The 17,003-nt window shown below is 46.5% G+C and overlaps 2 protein-coding genes across 5 annotated transcripts in view; one reads left to right on the top strand and one right to left on the bottom strand.

Annotated features, from left to right (window-relative positions):
• NSUN2 (NOP2/Sun RNA methyltransferase 2) overlaps window positions 1-4,687 on the bottom strand; it is a 34,298-nt gene extending 29,611 nt beyond the window's left edge. For 2 of the 3 annotated variants that reach the window (XM_054488020.2, XM_054488019.2), the window contains exons 1-3: window positions 4,261-4,687; window positions 3,976-4,133; window positions 3,253-3,357 (exon numbers count right to left, since the gene is read on the bottom strand). In XM_054488020.2, the coding sequence (XP_054343995.1) occupies window positions 3,253-3,357; window positions 3,976-4,133; window positions 4,261-4,356 (359 nt within the window). In that variant the 5' untranslated portion in view covers window positions 4,357-4,687. Of the gene's footprint in view, window positions 1-324; window positions 427-3,252; window positions 3,358-3,975; window positions 4,134-4,260 lie in introns of those variants that run through there. The other variant, XM_063664648.1, reaches the window with a different exon arrangement.
• A 3-nt stretch (window positions 4,688-4,690) lies between these two features.
• The window catches only part of SRD5A1 (steroid 5 alpha-reductase 1), a 37,320-nt gene continuing 25,007 nt past the window's right edge, over window positions 4,691-17,003 (top strand). The window contains exon 1 of one of the 2 annotated variants that reach the window (XM_054488021.2): window positions 4,691-5,245. In XM_054488021.2, the coding sequence (XP_054343996.1) occupies window positions 4,953-5,245 (293 nt within the window). In that variant the 5' untranslated portion in view covers window positions 4,691-4,952. The remainder of the gene's footprint in view (window positions 5,246-17,003) is intronic. The other variant, XM_054488022.2, reaches the window with a different exon arrangement.

Genomic DNA, 17,003 nt, shown 5'->3' on the forward strand with positions numbered 1-17,003 from the left:
TGCATCTTGAGCAATACAGAAAACTACCAGAAGTCCTGGAAAGCTTCTGCTTTACTTGCTTGCTGAGAGATTTAGTATCCTAAAACTGACAGATGAATTTGAATAAATAAATGTTTAGAGAATACAGCTGCCAAGAAACTAGCATTGGCCAGGAATGGTGGTTCATGTCTGTAATCCCAGCAGTTTGGGAAACCAAGGCAGGAGGATCGCTTGAGCCCTGGAATGCAAGACCAGCCTGGGTAACAAGGTGAAACTCCATCTCTACAAAAAATAAAAAAAATTAGCCAGGCGTGGTGGCATGCAGCTGTAGTCCGAGCTACTCACGAGGCTGAGATGGGAGGATCACTTGGGCCTGGGATGTCAAGGCTGCAGTGAACCGTCATGACATCACTGCACTCCAGCCTGGGTGACAGAGTGAGACCCTGTCTCAAAATACAATAGAGAAACCATCATTGATAATGGAAAAAGCCAAGTATTAGAAACCCAGATCTACAATGTTTTGTTCATACCCTTCAGCTGTGTGTTCAGAAAATTAAAGCAAACAAAAACATAGCTGGCTGTTGGCAGAGAGCAATTCACTTTCATTCTTCAACTATAGACAACCTGCAGATTCTAAGAGTTTGGTAATTACCTTGTCATATACCCAGACACGTTGTTACACAAGGTGGAAAAGCAGCTATTAAATGTTAAAAGGGCTGATCAAATCAAAGTGTAACTGTAGTTTGCAGAGAATAAAAAAAAACTAGCAAGTCTTATTAACATCGTATGGTTTCTCCTAGTTTGTTGGAGCCTGCAGAAGAAAATGCCCACGTTGACGTGCCTTAAGAGCACACCTCTTCCCTACAGACGCATGCTGAAACGTTCCTCCTGGACAGCAACTTCTTCATCTTAAAAGCACTTCTTATCCCATCTCTGTGCTTCTAAACACAAGGTTTTAGAAACAAATGTTTCCAGGTGATTGTGTGAAGCAGCACATACATGCATCACTGCTAAAAATACAAACGTGCCCTAGGAGAATCGTAATCCTGTCTTCTTAAAACATTTTAGATGGTTTGGCTCCGTGTTCCCACCCCAATTTCACCTCGAATTGTAATATTCCCCACGTGTCAAGGACAGGACCAAGTGGAGATAATTAAATCCCAGGGCCGTTTCCCTCATGTTATTCCCACGATGGTGAGTTCGTTCTCAGGGGGAGATCTGATGGTTTATAAGGGGCTTCTTCCTTTGCTCAGCACTCATTCTCTCTCCTGCCACCCTGTGCAGAGAGATCAATCTTCCGCCATGATTTTAAGCTTCCTGAGGCCTCCCGGGCCACGTGGAAATGTGAGTCAATTAAGCCTCTTTCCTTTATCTATACATTACTCGGGTATGTCCTTATAACAGCGTGAAAACGGAACACTACAGTATCAGACCTCTACTTCAAGTAGAACACAATCAGTGTTGTCAATCAAATCTTCAAACCAAACGACTTGAGGAAAGTCTACAACCTAGTTATTGGGAGGAAAAAAGCTTGATCTCATGAAGGCTACCTCATCTCAGCAATGCCACAACCAGAGGCTGAAAAACATCTACCTTTTCCACTGACCTCACTACAGTGGACAATTAGTGACCACTAACAGCAACCTAGCACGCGTATCATTTTCCTATACTGTACCCTTCAAGATTTTAAAAATCTAAGATTTGGCATATCTATTCTTTTTTTTCTTTTTTGAGACGGGGTCTCGCTCTGTGGCCCAGGCTGGAGTGCAATGGCATGATCTTGGCTCACTGCAACCTCCACCTCCTGGGTTCAAGCGATTCTCATGCCTCAGCTCCCAGTGGCTGGGATTATAGGTGTGTGCCACCATGCCTGTCTAATTTTTGTATTTTTAGTAGAGATGGGGTTTCACGACGTTGGTCATATTTATTCCTATATACCAGCAACACATTCCATGATGGTGATATTCGGTCTTGATACTGGTTGAATATTGACTTAATGTTTGGCCAGTCAGCATTCATTGTGATTGTATATGCTTATCTGTGATACGGACAATGAAAATCCAAATAGCCAATGAAAGAAAAACAAGCAAATCTGTACCCCATGATTAATGAAAATCTGACCTCGATTTGCAAACACTAAAGGTTATCCAAAAAGGAAAGATAACACTATATACTGGAATAGTCAAAACCTCAAAAGTTGATGCAAAACGCTTTATTCGGCAGGGCGCAGTGGCTCACACCTGTAATCCCAGCACTTTGGGAGGCCGAGGTGGGCGGATCATGAGGTCAGGAGATGAGACCATCCTGGCTAAAACGGTGAAACCCTGTCTCTACTAAAAATACAAAAAATTGGCCGGCCGTGGTGGCGGGCGCCTGTAGTCCCAGCTACTCGGGCAGCTGAGGCGAGAGAATGGCGTGAACCAGGGAGGTGGAGCTTGCAGTGAGCCAAGATCGTGCCACTGCACTCCAGCCTGAGCGACGGAGTGAGACTCCATCTCAAAACAAACAGACAAAAAACGGCTTAATTCATCTTTTCATGCATTACTTTTCTTTTCTGAGAACTCAATACCTCAAAGTTTATAATAACGACTTTTCCACTTATAAGTTAACTGAAGGACTGGCGCCTCTGGAGTTGTCCAAGCATCTTTACAAGATGCTGTCAGCACAAGGGATCACCTTCACACAACTGAGACTAGAACTGAGCCATGAGGAATAGGTAACCCAGAGGGCACCTCCAGGACAGGTCAACAAAGAGGTAGCTCCCAGAGTAGTAGTACGCTTGGGTGCTGAGACTCGGAAATGCTCCACTGGCTGGTGCAGTCTGTACTGGGAAGTACCAGGAGACAACCTGACAGCAAACAGTGGTAACCTGTCTGTAATGGAAAATACTAGGAGACCACCTACCAGGAGACTGTTGTCAAGCTAAGTCCGTCCTTTTTCTGAAGGCAAAGAAGCCACTCTGCAACAGTTTTGATGTGAGAAAACAAGGGCTGTAACATGGAGCTGGCGGAAGAGTGACATAAAGAGGCTGGATGTACTAGGAAGAGCTGGCTGAACTCAGTGACTCAGAAAGCTGCAAATCGCAAATCGCATGAAAACTTGCATAGCAATGTAATGTTGATAAAAGCACCAGGTACTAGAACACTAGGATGTTTGCAAAGTATACCCAGGCTCTTTCATGTTAACAGCAAATGCAGTACCAAGAAATATAATTCAAGTGATAGAGATTAATATCCCAAATAAATATTCAGCATGAAGCACTGTGGTACCTACCAACTCAGTGGCTGTGGAACTTCAACTTTCTGACCGTCCACCTCCAGGTCCTCCAATTCCTTGAAATATTTGTTCTTTAAGCAATGGAGAATCTCTTTTGCGTGGCTATTGAAAAATAAGAAAGTTTCAAACTGATCTAAAAAGTTAAGTTAATACATTGTATCTTCTTAAATTTAAGACTACAAGTGTTTTAAAACTAAAACCAAATTTTGCATAGAGAGTAAACATTCTTTGGTCACCACTTTTACACTGTATGCCTTCAAAATTTAAGCAATCCACACTGAGCCCTAAGAGCAGCACTGCATTCCTTCTCTTCTAAGCATACCTACAGTTATAGTTTTATTTGCGACTCATTTAGAAAGATGTAACTACAAAAATGGGGGGGCGGGGCGCGGAGGGGGGAGGACCAAGGGGTTTTATACATTCTCTATAAATTCTCTTACGTTCCAAAAGGTAAGACCCTCAGCTTCCCTCCTGGAAGATTCCCCAGGAGCCGAATCTTCCTCAGATCTCATTTTCATTTCCTCTTCTAACCTTGCACCTCCAATACCTCCGCGACCATTTCATTGGACCCTGTGCTCCCCACTTCAATGCTTCCTGAATCCAAACCGCTGAAACGCCACGGTTCTCTGGCACTGTAACACTAGTCGGAAAAAACACCGTCGCCTTTAACCTCCAACATCCTGGCCCCCACTCCCAAAAAATCAGGCACTGCCTCCCTACCTTTTGTAACCAGTAATTCTTAAAGTGGCCGGGAGCGGCTCCCTGAGAGCGTCCATGAACTGGCCCCACTCGCCCTCGGGCACGATCTTCAGCTCCTGGTAGTAGTGCTCGAACAGCTTGTTCTCCTTGACGATCTCGGGGTAGCCTCCTTCCCAGCCCTGAGGAAGGAAAGAGACGTCTACCCCGAGGCCCGAGGAGCCGCCCCCTCGCCGCCGCCTCGCAGGCCTCGGGGTCCGGGAAGCCCAGGAGGAGCCCCTGGCCCGCCCGCCGCGTCCCGGCTCCTACCGCCTCGCCGCGCTTTCCACCGCCCTCGGCGCCATCCTCCGCGTCCTCCGGCCGCTGCTGTTGCTGGAGCCGCCGGCCCCGCGACCGCCGCCCCATAGCCCACGCGACCGCGCACGCAGCACGCAGAAACCGGCCCGCCACGGCTAGAACTCGTAGCCCTACAGCTCCCGGGACTTCCGGCCGGAAACCAAGGCCCCACGTGTCCGGGCCTGGTCCTTTCGGGGACCTTTGGGGACCGTCCAGGAATAAGCCCAAAGCGCACAACCCGTCTTCCAGAAAAGCAACGTGAGAGGGAAAACCGCGGACAGCTCTAAGGGGAAAAAACGCTCCAGGAAGCAGCCACAGAGGCGTCTCCGCGCGAAGCGCCCGGGTTTCCCACGCGGGCTCAGGAAGCTCCGTGGACAGCCTGAAGCCGCGCGTGCGCAGAGCGGCGCGGGGTTACGGCGGCCCGGCGTGGGCGGGGCGTTTGCAGGTCCCTCCCCGCGCAGGTGCTCGCCCCGCCCCCGGGGCCGTGCCCACAGCCCCGGCAGCCTTGGAGAAGCCTGAATTAAGAACCCTTTCTGCAGTGTCCCGGCAGTGTAGGACTCCGGTAGCCGCCCCTCCGGTAGCCGCCCCTCCTGCCCCCGCGCCGCCGCCCTATATGTTGCCCGCCGCGGCCTCTGGGGCATGGAGCACGCTGCCCAGCCCTGGCGATGGCAACGGCGACGGGGGTGGCGGAGGAGCGCCTGCTGGCCGCGCTCGCCTACCTGCAGTGCGCCGCGGGCTGCGCGGTCTTCGCGCGGAATCGTCAGACGAACTCGGTGTACGGCCGCCACGCGCTGCCCAGCCACAGGCTCCGAGTGCCGGCGCGGGCCGCCTGGGTGGTGCAGGAGCTGCCCTCGCTGGCCCTGCCGCTCTACCAGTACGCCAGCGAGTCCGCCCCGCGCCTCCGCAGCGCGCCCAACTGCATCCTCCTGGCCATGTTCCTCGTCCACTACGGGCATCGGTAACGTCCCCGGCCCCCGGCCCCCGGCCCCCTACCCTACCCCCGGCCCGGCGTCCTCTCCGACCCTCCCCTCACTGCCCGGTGCCCTCTCCCCGAAGCCTCCCGTACCCAGATGCCCTCTCCCTGCCAGATCCCCCGGGGCGTCCCCCATCTGCACGGGCCCCCTTCCCCTGCCGCCCCTGGGGTCCCCTCCCCGAGTCTCCCGGCCCCGGGAGTTTGGAAACCAGAAGGGATTCGTCTAGAAAGGGCGGGAAACAAAGGAGTGGAAGGGAGTGATGGAAAAAAAACATGATGAAACTATCTGGAAAGAGCCACTCAGTGGTCCTAGGTTTGGTTTCCTTAGCCGGGCGCGGTGGCGCCTGTCTGTAATCCCAGTTACTCGGGGTCTGAGATGGGAGAATCGCTTGAACCGGAGAGGCGGAGGTTACAGTGAGCCGAGATCTCGCCACTGCCCTCCAGCCTGGGTGACAGAAGGAGACTGTGTCTCAAAATTAAATAAATAAAAATAAAGAATTAAAAAGTAAAAATGTAAAATAAAAATGAAGACTAGATTTTGTTCCCTTAGATCACGACTGTGGGGGCGGGGGAGGGGGGTGGCCTAGAGTCTAATGCTGATGGTCTTCTGTCTTGAGGGCACTGGTTTCTACTCCTTTCTGCCGGTTCCCCTTTTGGTATCTTTGGTGATGGTGGAGCTGTTTTCTCCCAGCCAAGTGATCAGCTGCAACTGGAAACTTGGTGTCCTAAAACTGCGTAGCAGTTTCTCCATGTAGACTTGATCACTTTCAGAGACTTTCATGTCCACCTTATGCAAGGGACCCCAGGATTGTGGGGGTGGCTTTCCAGGCAGCAACCTTAAACCTTAAACAAACAAAGTCTTAAAGATGACTTCTAAATCTTTCAAAGTTTTTGTTTTTTTGAATATTTGAAAACTGGCTGTGTCTGAAATCTTCAAGTCTTCTAATAAGTTGGGGTTCTCTCCAGGTCTTATCTTTTGGCTTTTACACAGCCAAAGCAAACCGCAGGTCCAAAGTTCAAAATCAAATTTTAAACGTTTTCATTCAGGCTTCACAGTTAAAAAGGATGTCTCTACACCCAAGGAAGTTGAACTCACTGGCTGTGTGACTATGGGCAGTTTACCCAACCTTTCTGATTTGGGGTCCCACCTTAAAACACCCACTTCCCAGAGAGACAGGAAGAACTCAGTATGTGTTTATAAGCCTCTCTTCTTTCTCCTGGTGTCATGCATTCCAGCGAAGAGAAAGTACACAGCTCCACTGCTTGGAACCAGTGTTGTACCCAGCACAGTTTTTGGTACCTGAGTTCCCTGAAAACCAGCACCTTACCCTGTAACTGGTGCAGTCTGTGTCCTCAGTGTGCTTTGATGACTTGCACTTTAAACAGGGGCAAATCAACATTCATCAGAGGCTTAGTAAGTACTGTATGCCTGAAACTCTTTGCCATTAGACAAAGTTGCCTAATTTTTGGGGGGGGGGGAATGGGATCAACCATTGCTACAATTCGAATATTAGTCAGACTTTGCTGTTTGTATATACTTTTCCATAAATATACCAGAAGCTGTATGTCTGTTTCTTTATGGCTAAAAGCAATCTCAGGTCAGAGTATTCGGTGCTATCCTAGACCCATCACTCATGACCCCGGATGAGTTACCCCGGAAACCTTGCCCCACAGCAAGGTTTCCCCACCTGTAGAATGGGCATAGTGATGGAACCCCCCTGTGGGATCCCGTGAATTTTAAGCAAAGGCAACTCCCTAAAATGCTTGCATGGTGCTGGCGCATCTGAGTGCTCAGTACACGATACCTAGCACTATTTTGCATTGCTGTGAATGCATATCCAGATATGTACTCTGTGTGTCATTCATGTGCACTGCTGCCAGCCTCATGTGCCAGCAAAACTGTGGTGTTGGAAATCAAGGGAACACTTTACAAAGTTTTGCCTGACATCCCAAGTGGAAGCTTTTTAACTTGAGACATCATGTTTCATTGTAGCTACATTCACTCAAGCAGAGAAATGAATGCAGCCTCCCAAAGGGCCAGAGTCACCTTGAATGATAGAACTTGAACAGCTCATTCACACAGAGTAGAACACGGAGACACAGCATGCTGCTATCTTCCCTGAGGCTGTTGGATGAGGAGCTGCTGGGACGAAAGCCCACTTCCTATACTAATAGTTTAAAAGCTGCTCCAGGAGGATTGGCTGGGTCAGGTATAGTTTTTTTTAAACTGCTAGGCTATTTTTTTTTTTTGAGTTGTACGTGTTATTGTGTACATAGTCTATGTGGTTTGGGGACATTTACGTTTTCCAAATAGAAAAGATAAACATTTTCCATTCTACCCAAGCAACTAATTTATTAAACAGTCACTTGATCTAAGTCATGAGCACTTGGAAGAGAACCAGAGTGGAAACAGCATTTAGCACTGAACACAAACCATCCCAGCAGCCCCTGGAAGCGTCCTGGACCCCTTATTTGCACAGGGCCCTGCAGAGAACAGAGAACACCACACCCAGTGAGAGGAGGCTGTGGGTACAAGGATGACTCTTATGAAAGGCAGGAGAAAAGTGAGCCTGAGGAGGAGCTGGCCAGGCACAGCGAGTAGCACCTTACACATCCTGACAGGTGTGCACACAGGCCCTGTGCTGACCTGTGAGGTTTCGCTGGAGTGAGGTTGGGCCCTGCCTTGGGGAGCTAGAGCCTCTTTTGGGAGTGGCAAGGACCAGAGCCAGGTCCAGGGACTTTCCACAGTCCGTGAGGCCTGAAGGCAGCAGCAGAGCTACAGCTCTTCCCAGAGCAACTGACAGTTCTGGGAACAATGAGTACAGGACAGTCAGGTCAAGCAGGGAGGAAAGGTGAAGGAAGGGATAGAGGGAATGGTGCGCTTTCATGTATTTATTCAGCAAACACTTACGGAAGACTTAATGTGCCAGTGAGGATTTCTGGACCTGGCGTTGTGCTGGGGATATAGTGACAAGACATTCCCTTTGAGTTGAGGAGTAAAAGACAGGTTATGGAGAATCTATGGGGTCTTTTGGACACAAACACCAGGGAGGGAAGGACAGGCTGCCTGGAAGGGGACAGGGCTGGGGTGGAGGGATAGCCGTGACTCAGGACAAGCTGTGGTCCTGACCAGTTCCCCCAGGAGGGCAAAGGACATTTTCAGGAACATCTTTAGGGCTCGCGGTAGCGACAAGGATTGCCTGCCTCCTATCTGTGCTGAAGCCTCCTTCTGATCCCAGGGCGCTTGGGTTCTCGGGTGCAGGGGAGGCAGCGTCTCACTAGGGCCCTAGTCATGTAGAGCATGGAGTGGCGTCTGGCAAGGTGGCAGCCCCTGGAGGCAGGTGCCTTCCCCAGCCTCCTGGCAGGCCTCCCTAGGGCCCTCCGAAGCCTGTGCCTATTCCTATCACCTTTGTCCTCCACTCTGTGGCTACAGTGACGCCCCGCTGCATTTACCCTGTTCTCTGGCCCTCTATTTTGTCTCCCTGGGCTGGTGCTGTAACTCAGGTCCTCATCACCTGTGTTGGTTCTTGCTGGGCTTCTTCACTCTTCCCCACTGGTCTTTCTCTACCCTCATTTGTAAATCCTGCTTTGCTAGACACAGCAAAAGTCTCCCGGAGTCAAGGGCATTAGCTCTGAACTGTGTCGGAGTCGCTGAGGGGCTTTGTAGACTGTGCCTGACCTCAGGCTCTTTCTCTCCACCCACGCAGCTTTGTTCAGTATTCCCTGAACCCAGGCTGCTTTGCTCATGGATTTTCCTTCCCTGCTATTAGCAGTGAATTAGTCAGGGGATTGTCTCTTCATTGCACATTCATTTAACAAATAACTCCGAGGAGCCTGAGCAGGAGGTGCTGCTTGCCACAGGAGTCCTCAGTGACTGCCTTTGTTAGGACTGGTGGCCAAATGGTGCCCAGAGTGCACACAGTCAGATGCCCTGAGGCCTCCTCTTTCTGACACCTGTCCCAGGTTTGTACTCAGCCAGGTCCATGACCTTGTGGGACTTTGATTCTGTCTTTTTCTCTGACAATGGTGCCTTAAAAAATTGCACCTACTTTGATTCCTTGTTTCTCTCATGTAATTCTATTAATGGGCTCTTGTGGGGAGCCTAGCCCAGCTTCACTTTTAAATGTGTCATGGGTAATGTTAAAACACAGCAGGGAACTTTGAGGGTGAAGTATGTTAAAAGATAAACTCAGGTGCATTAAAATTATAGTTTTTTAGGCTGGGCGCAGTGGCTCATGCCTGTAATCCCAGCACGTTGGGAGGCCGAGGAAGGTGGATCACACGAGGTCAGGAGTTCGAGACCATCCTGACCAACATGCTGAAACCCTGTCTCTACTAAAAATACAAAATTTAGCTGGGTGTGGTGGCGCATGCCTGTAATCCCAGCTACTTGGGAGGCTGAGGCAGGAGACTCTCTTGAACCCAGAGGTGGAGGTGCAATCCAGCCTGGGCAACAAGCGCTAAACTCCATCTTAAAAAAAAAAAAAAAAAAAAAGAAGTCATAGCGTTTTTTGGAGCAGACCAATTCATGAATCAGCACCAAACCACAAGCAGTATGAGCTCCACCTAGAAGGTGTGTGGGAAAGCAATTTTGTAAGACGTGTTTGCACAAGCAAGACAAAGGAAGCATTTGATTGGTCAGAGTGGAAAGTTCCAGAGGTTAGTGGGTGGTTTCTGCTTGGCACAATCTCTCATTAGAAGTCACTTGGCAGTTTCTGATTGGTTTAAGTTTCCTTCCACTGTTGGGTTTCCGTGTGCTTATGTAAGACACAAGACACCATCTCAGCCTAATGGCCTTCTAAATAATTTGTTTTAATAAGGGCATACTGAATCCTTGGCCCTTGCCTCATAGATTGGAATAATCTGAGAAAAGAAAAACTTCTATTCAAAAGTGTAGAATGATGAAAAGTGAAATAATGATAGCCAAGCGCTTATTTTAAGCATGCTTTGTTGGCAGCTGTGCAATTTGGCCATCATTTCAAAAGGCTTTTACAGAAGGAAAGGCTAGGCGAAAGGAACAGACCCAAATCTAGGAAGTGCTATAGATTTCAATGGTCTCAAGTTGTTAGGGGAAAAAAGCAATAAAGTCAATTATTAAAATTAACCACTCTCAGTTTTAAACATTTAAAAATGATTAAATCCACCATGGCCTAAATTACTCCCATATAACCAAATTCTCTATTTCATTGTTCCCAAACTTGGGGGTACAACATTATAGATTGTCCTGAAAGATGATGTCCAGTTGCTTTGAGAGTCAAATCGTATGCTCAATAAATGTCTTGTTGTTATAAGTAAACCAAGGGATTATTATTCCAGTTTGTTGGGAAAATATTTCAAGGCATACTTCTTTAGTTCACTGTGTGAATTAAACAGGCATAGAACTTGCTTGTAAGACAACAAAACCCAAAAATCTTACTTTAAACGCTTTAAAAAACAGTTATTCCAAGTAGTTGCTTGCATTTTCATCCACTGGAATGCATACTGTATTATATTTTGAGTCTTTCCCCTTTGGAGCAGATCACGTCGAGCAGATGAGTATGAACTGTATGGGTAATTCTGCTGGTTTGAATAGCTGGATAAATCACTCAAGTGCTGCTTAGGAGCAGACGTTTGAGAAGCTCGGAGTTCTCAGTGCCCTTGTGTGGGTGCCACCCCACAGCCCTCGCAGACAGTAAGAATGGACACGGAGGCAGCCCCGATGATTTTGTTCTTTTCAATAATCCATTTTTCTTCCTGGGTACTTATAGGGTACTTTCTTTTTCCTTAGATGGATAATCTGTGTTTGCTTGTTTATTAATTTTGCCTGATTTTCTCCGAGCCTTTTTAGGAAATTGAATTTAGCCCAGGAAATTGAATTTCTCCATGTCTCTCATTCTGTCTGTTCTGAATGTTAGGTGCCAGGACTTAAGATACTTGTCAATATGGTATGTGAACAAACTTACAGGTGAAATACATGCTTGTTATGGAAAACTTAGAAAATAATTCAAGGAAAGAAATAAAAGCCGCCTATAATTTCATCTTAGAGATAAAGCTGACAGTATTGTGGTATTATCTTTTTCCCATATCTTTCATTGTTTTTAATAAGTTTTTTTCTAAGCAGTAGAGATACGCACATACAAACACATACAACATCTTGTAACCTACTTTTAGCAGTTGGTAAGTATTTCTTCTGACTTAACAGATTTATGACACATAACGTTCTTTTTAATCCAAGTGCTTCATAGTTTCTCTTAAAAATGGTTTCCATCTTAAGAGACTTACCTTAAGGGACTCACCTTCCTGTTCAATCCTTTATTTTCTCAAAGAGAGGGAATAGTTGTTTCCCATTGTTCCTCTATGGAAGGGTGATTTTGTGTGCAAATGGGATGGTGTAGGAGAAGGGGCTGTGAGTACCCAAGCCTGTCCTAACTGGGGTAGTCTGGGCCGCAGACTGATGTGCTGTGAGTTCCATGAGTAATTTATGTCCAGGCAGGTGCACCCACCTTCCTTGCTATCTGAAATTGGCCCCATGGCCCTAAGTAGGACCCTGTCATTTATGTCTGGGGTCCGCTGCGCTCTCTCAAGTGCTGTTGTCCCTCTAGAGTCTAGACAAGACTCAGGTAAAAGCCATGCCCAGACGCCTTCTTCCCGACCCCACCCCACGCGAGTTCCAAATTGGCCACAGTCAAAGGAAAATCTTTGCCGACAACAATGGATTTCCAAGGAAGAAAACTGAATAAAGCTAAAGGGAATGGCCCGCAAGAAGAAAAGCCTTCCAGGAGGTGCTGAGAGGGGCAGAGCGCTTCCTTGGAGCAGAGTCCCTAGGTCCAAGTCAGAGCTCTCTAGAGGAAGGGAAGTCAGGGAGGAAGATCTCACCTTCTCCTAGCGGTTGGAGGCAGAGGCAGCATTCCCCTCCTCTCCCCTACCACTCTGTTGACTTTAGCGGTTTTATGACAGGCCTATAGGCATCAGAGTTACTGGTGTCCCCTTCCAGGGCAGGAATCAGAGAACACCAGAAGAGACTGGTGTCGATCTTTGTGAGGCTCGGTTTCCAGTCCTTGCAGTTCTCAGACATTCACATGAGACAAAAAAGAGGGACAAATCTTATCCTGAGGTTCTTTGTGAATGTCTTATCCAGGGCATGTGCTAGAGCAGAAGTCATTCAAAAATGCAGATACACAGAAGCACATCCTCACTCCCAGAGCACAGCCAAACCTAGACCGCAGCAGCTGCAGCCATGTAGCACCAGTGCCCTGAGCAAAAGTACTTTCTAAGGAAGTCAAGTTGATGTCTCCAAAATATAACACACTTGTGCTAATTCAGACTAATCGTCAGCAGGCTTTTCTGGAAAGAGCCAGGTAGTGCATATCTTAGGCTTTGTGGGCCAAGATACTGGGTAGGTATTTACGATGAGAGAAAACACATTTTCACAAAAGTTTCAGTGGTAAATTCAAAATATATTATCTTAGTGCATTTTTTGTAATATATGTCTAATGAGAAGAATGGAATTCTTTTCTTGGTGAGGGATAACATTTCACTTATTGGGATTCAAAGTTAGTGTTTCCTATTATCAACATCTGTTGTAAATGTTCCTCTCTTAGTGTTGATCTGTCATGAGATTTTACGTATTTTATCTCTGTAAATGGAAGCGTTGACCTCAGTCCACATGTGTATGATTTTAATTGTGCATGATCATCACTTGGAAGGCACTCATGGAATCCTGTTAGATTCTTCCCTTGATGTTTGCCTTTCCGTATGGTATTACATTGCAGATTCATATCTTCCTATGGAGGATTAGATGGCAACTCTTCCACTGCACAGCTAAATGGATTTTGAAATATGGAAATCCAGGTTCACAAACACACTGTATTTAAACTTAGAATTTATATCCACTGCAAACTTATGTGAGCATGGAGAGCTCACTTCTTTTAATTTTAATAGCATGAAAAGTACAGAACGCAGTTTGATTGGAACAATGTCAGTTGTCATCAAAATGACTTTAACACAGGATGAGTTTTGCACACGAGTGCTGTTTTGCCTTGCAGCTTTAGGTTGAATTTATTATCAAGTCTGCAGTCAAAGCACTTAAGCCCTTCAGAACTCAATAATGGTGGTGAGGGTAGTTCTTGCTCAGAAAAGTTTCAGTCCCAGCTCTGAGCTCAAAATAATGTGATGAAACTTTATTAAGCCATCAAACTGGCGTATTGACCTGGGACAAATCGGCCTAGTCAGCTTATTTGTGACAAAAAGAGAACTGATGATGGTTGAGTCCATGAGAGGGATTGTCATTCGCTGTTAACACTATGGGCTCAATCACACACAATAGATTTTCTGCAAAAGACCTGCTGATACAAAGAATAGCATGAAACACCTTACATTTTTAGAAGCTTTGTAAGTTTGTAATTTGTTTGTTTTTTTTGTCCCATACGTTTTTATCACCATCAGTTGTAACAGCTTAGCAGATTCCACTTTGGATTCTACTAAATTCGTGTTTTCTCAACATCTTTGAAAATATTCTCACCGGTAGTTGTTCTACACAGACTGTATAAAGAGCTTAAACCTTCATTCACTTCGGCCTTGATGTGAACTCCTCAAATAAACAACTGAGCCATATCAGTAACATCCGTAGACTCACCCAGAGCCGACAAAGACTGCTCATCATCTGCCTTGCTTTTTTGTTTTTAATTATTATTTTGAGACAGGATCTCACTCTGTCACCCAAGCTGGAGTGCAGTGGCATGATTCTCAGCTCACTGCAGCCTCCACCTCCCAGGCTCCGATGATCCTCCCACCTCAGTCTCCCGAGTAGCTGGGACTACAGGCATGTACCACCACACCCAGCTAATTTTTGTATTTTTTGTAGAGAGGGGGTTTCGCCATGTTGCCCAGGCTAGTCACAGCAATCTACCTGCCTCAGCCTCCTGAAGTGCTGGGATTACAGGCATGAGCCACTGCATCCGGTCCTGCCTTGTTTAAATTGACTGTCAAGGTTGCTCCCAGTGTCCTTAACTCCTCTAGCAAGCGTTCTCCCCGAAAGGCTAATTGTGAGAAACAAGTGTGTATTCTCTGGACATGCCTCTTTGGCTGCCGCTGTTGATTAACTCACCATTGATGCGCAGCTTTCCTTGCTTCACTAACCAATGAGCTGCCCGATAACCTAGTTTGGTTGCAGCCTCGTTTTCCTTTGTTTTGTGAAAAAATCGTGCTGCCTCGGCCTCCCTGTCTTAAATGTTCTAATTCTCTGACCGGTGCTTTTCTGTGAGTTGGGAATAGGCTGGTGAGTGCAGAGTCTGGTAATATTATCCTCTATTATATTCTTTTGACACAGTTCTAGTGTCATTGCCAGCTGACGTTTTTCAGGTCAGAATTCAACCCACAACTTGGATGCAAATTGGGAGAAATGGATTGAGGTTCGCTGGATGTGATTCTCACATCCCAGAGGGAACGTCCACCCCATATGCAGAATGTTTCCTGGGAGTTGCTTCTCTCACACTGCATTTGTCCATTGTTTAAATGGGTGACATCCAATGCAGAAGTGTCTTAGACCATTTTCAATTCTGTGTATTTCAAGCTTGCTAATATTTTCCCTTCCTGTTTTTCACCTTGCCTTCCTGTTATCCAGTATTGAATTTAGGATGGATTTTTTTCAGGTCCAGGGCCCGACCTCTTATGAACTGAGTCCTTTCTATTTTAATAGACATCTTTCTAAACCAAATCCAGGCCTTGTATTCTCCTTTTTATGTCTTGCTCTTTTTTTGTGTATTTCTTCAAACTTAGAATTTGAACACTTTCTCACCTCTATCCTGCAGTTTGCCTACTGGGAAATAACTTGAGGCTGTAACTGTCAGGGAAGTTTTCTCTCAACTTTCTCATACCGGTGTCCCTTTTGCTCTTTGCCACATTGAGAATCTCCTAAGCTGACTTCAGAAGTGGGCTGCCTGCTCTTGGTGCTTCTCAACTTGGTACACTGAGGGGTAGAGTGAGAGCCACTCTGTCTTCTGTCATTAATTCTGTCCATCCGGGTCTAACACAAGGCCTCCTATTCTGGTTGACAAATGGGCCGAGGCAGGAAGGATGTCTGATCACAAGTCAAGATTGCCTCCTATTTTTAAGGGAGCCTATGACAGTCCAAGAAGCACACACTTATCTCCATCAAAACCAAATTCTGCTTGTTCCACAGGAAATGTTGGTATGCAAGCACTTGCAGTGTGCTTACATCCCAAATGCCAGCCCATGGTACCCATTGTCTGTCCAGATCTGAATCATGATTCCAAGACGCAGAGAGAAATTGCTGGGATTCCCTGTTCTTATTCATTGCTTGGCAACACTACAGCTTCCAGGAGAATACCCACCTCACCGATGACACAACATTTGAATGCACACTTACTGGCCAACACGTGCGTTGCCGTAAATCAGTATGAAGTCTTCCTAGGGGTCCTGGCCTGAATGAAATGAGAACCTTGGAGGCTGCTTTTGACTCACATGAATGTCTTCCCCAGGAGTTAAGTGGGAGTGCTGGGGAGAGAGTGGCTTGAGGATGCACAGCCAGCATGACACTACTATTATGTGATTACTGTCGATGTTCATAACCATAACTAATGACTAATTATGACTTTACCCTGGCGCAAATGGTCAGAATGGAAACAAATAACAAGCTTTAAAGTTTTTCCTGCTCTATTAAGGTATAATTTACAAATAATAAAATTCACCCATTTTAAGTCTGTAATTTGGGCTGGGCGCAGTGGCTCAGGCCTGTAATTCCAACACTTTGGGAGGTAGAGGCGGGTGGATCACCTGAGGTCAGGAATTCGACACCAGCCTGACCAACATGGAGAAACCCCATCTCTACTAAAAATACAAAATTAGCTGGGTGTGGTAACACATGCCTGTAATCCCAGCTACTCGGGAGGCTGAGGCAGGAGAATCGCTTCAACCCAGGAGGTGGAGGTTGCGGTGAACCGAGATCACGCCACTGCACTCCAGCCTAGACCACAAGAGCGAAACTCCATCTCAAAAAAAAAAGAAGAGTCTGTAGTTTGATGAATTTTGGCGATTGCATATAGTTGTGTAATCATCACTGCAAATCAAGAGGTAGAGCAGTTGTATTCCTCTAAAAAGTTCCCTTTGTGTCTTTGCAGCCAGTCTCCACCCTGACTCTATTTTTGTCTTGTCTGGATTTCATAAGTCTAAACTCAGTTTCACAGTCTATTTTTTTAAATTTTTTTTTGTTATTATACTTGAAGTTCTAGGGTATATATGCAGAACGTGCAGGTTTGTTACATAGGTATACGCATGCCATGGTGGTTTGCTGCACCCATTAACCCGTGATTACATTAGGTATTTCTCCTAATGCTATCCCTCCCCCCATCCCCCACCCCCCAACAGGCCCCAGTGTGTGATGTCCCCCTCCCTGTGTCCATGTGTTCTCATTGTTCAACTCCCACTTATGAGTGAGAACATGCGGTATTTGGTTTTCTGTTCTTGTGTTAGTTTGCTGAGAATGATAGTTTCGAGCATCATCCATGTCCCTGCAAAGGATATGAACTCATCATTTTTTATGGCTTCATAGTATTCCATGGTGTATATTTGCCACATTTTCTTTATCCAGACTATCATTGATGGGCATTTGGGTTGGTTCCAAGTCTTTGCTATTGTGAACAGTGCCACAATAAACTTACGTGTACATGTGTCTTTATGGTAGAATGATTTATAATCCTTTGGGTATATACCCAGTAATGGGATTGCTGAGGCAAATGGTATTTCT

This window comes from Pongo pygmaeus, chromosome 4 (assembly GCF_028885625.2).
Source record: "Pongo pygmaeus isolate AG05252 chromosome 4, NHGRI_mPonPyg2-v2.0_pri, whole genome shotgun sequence".
NCBI lineage: Eukaryota > Metazoa > Chordata > Mammalia > Primates > Hominidae > Pongo > Pongo pygmaeus.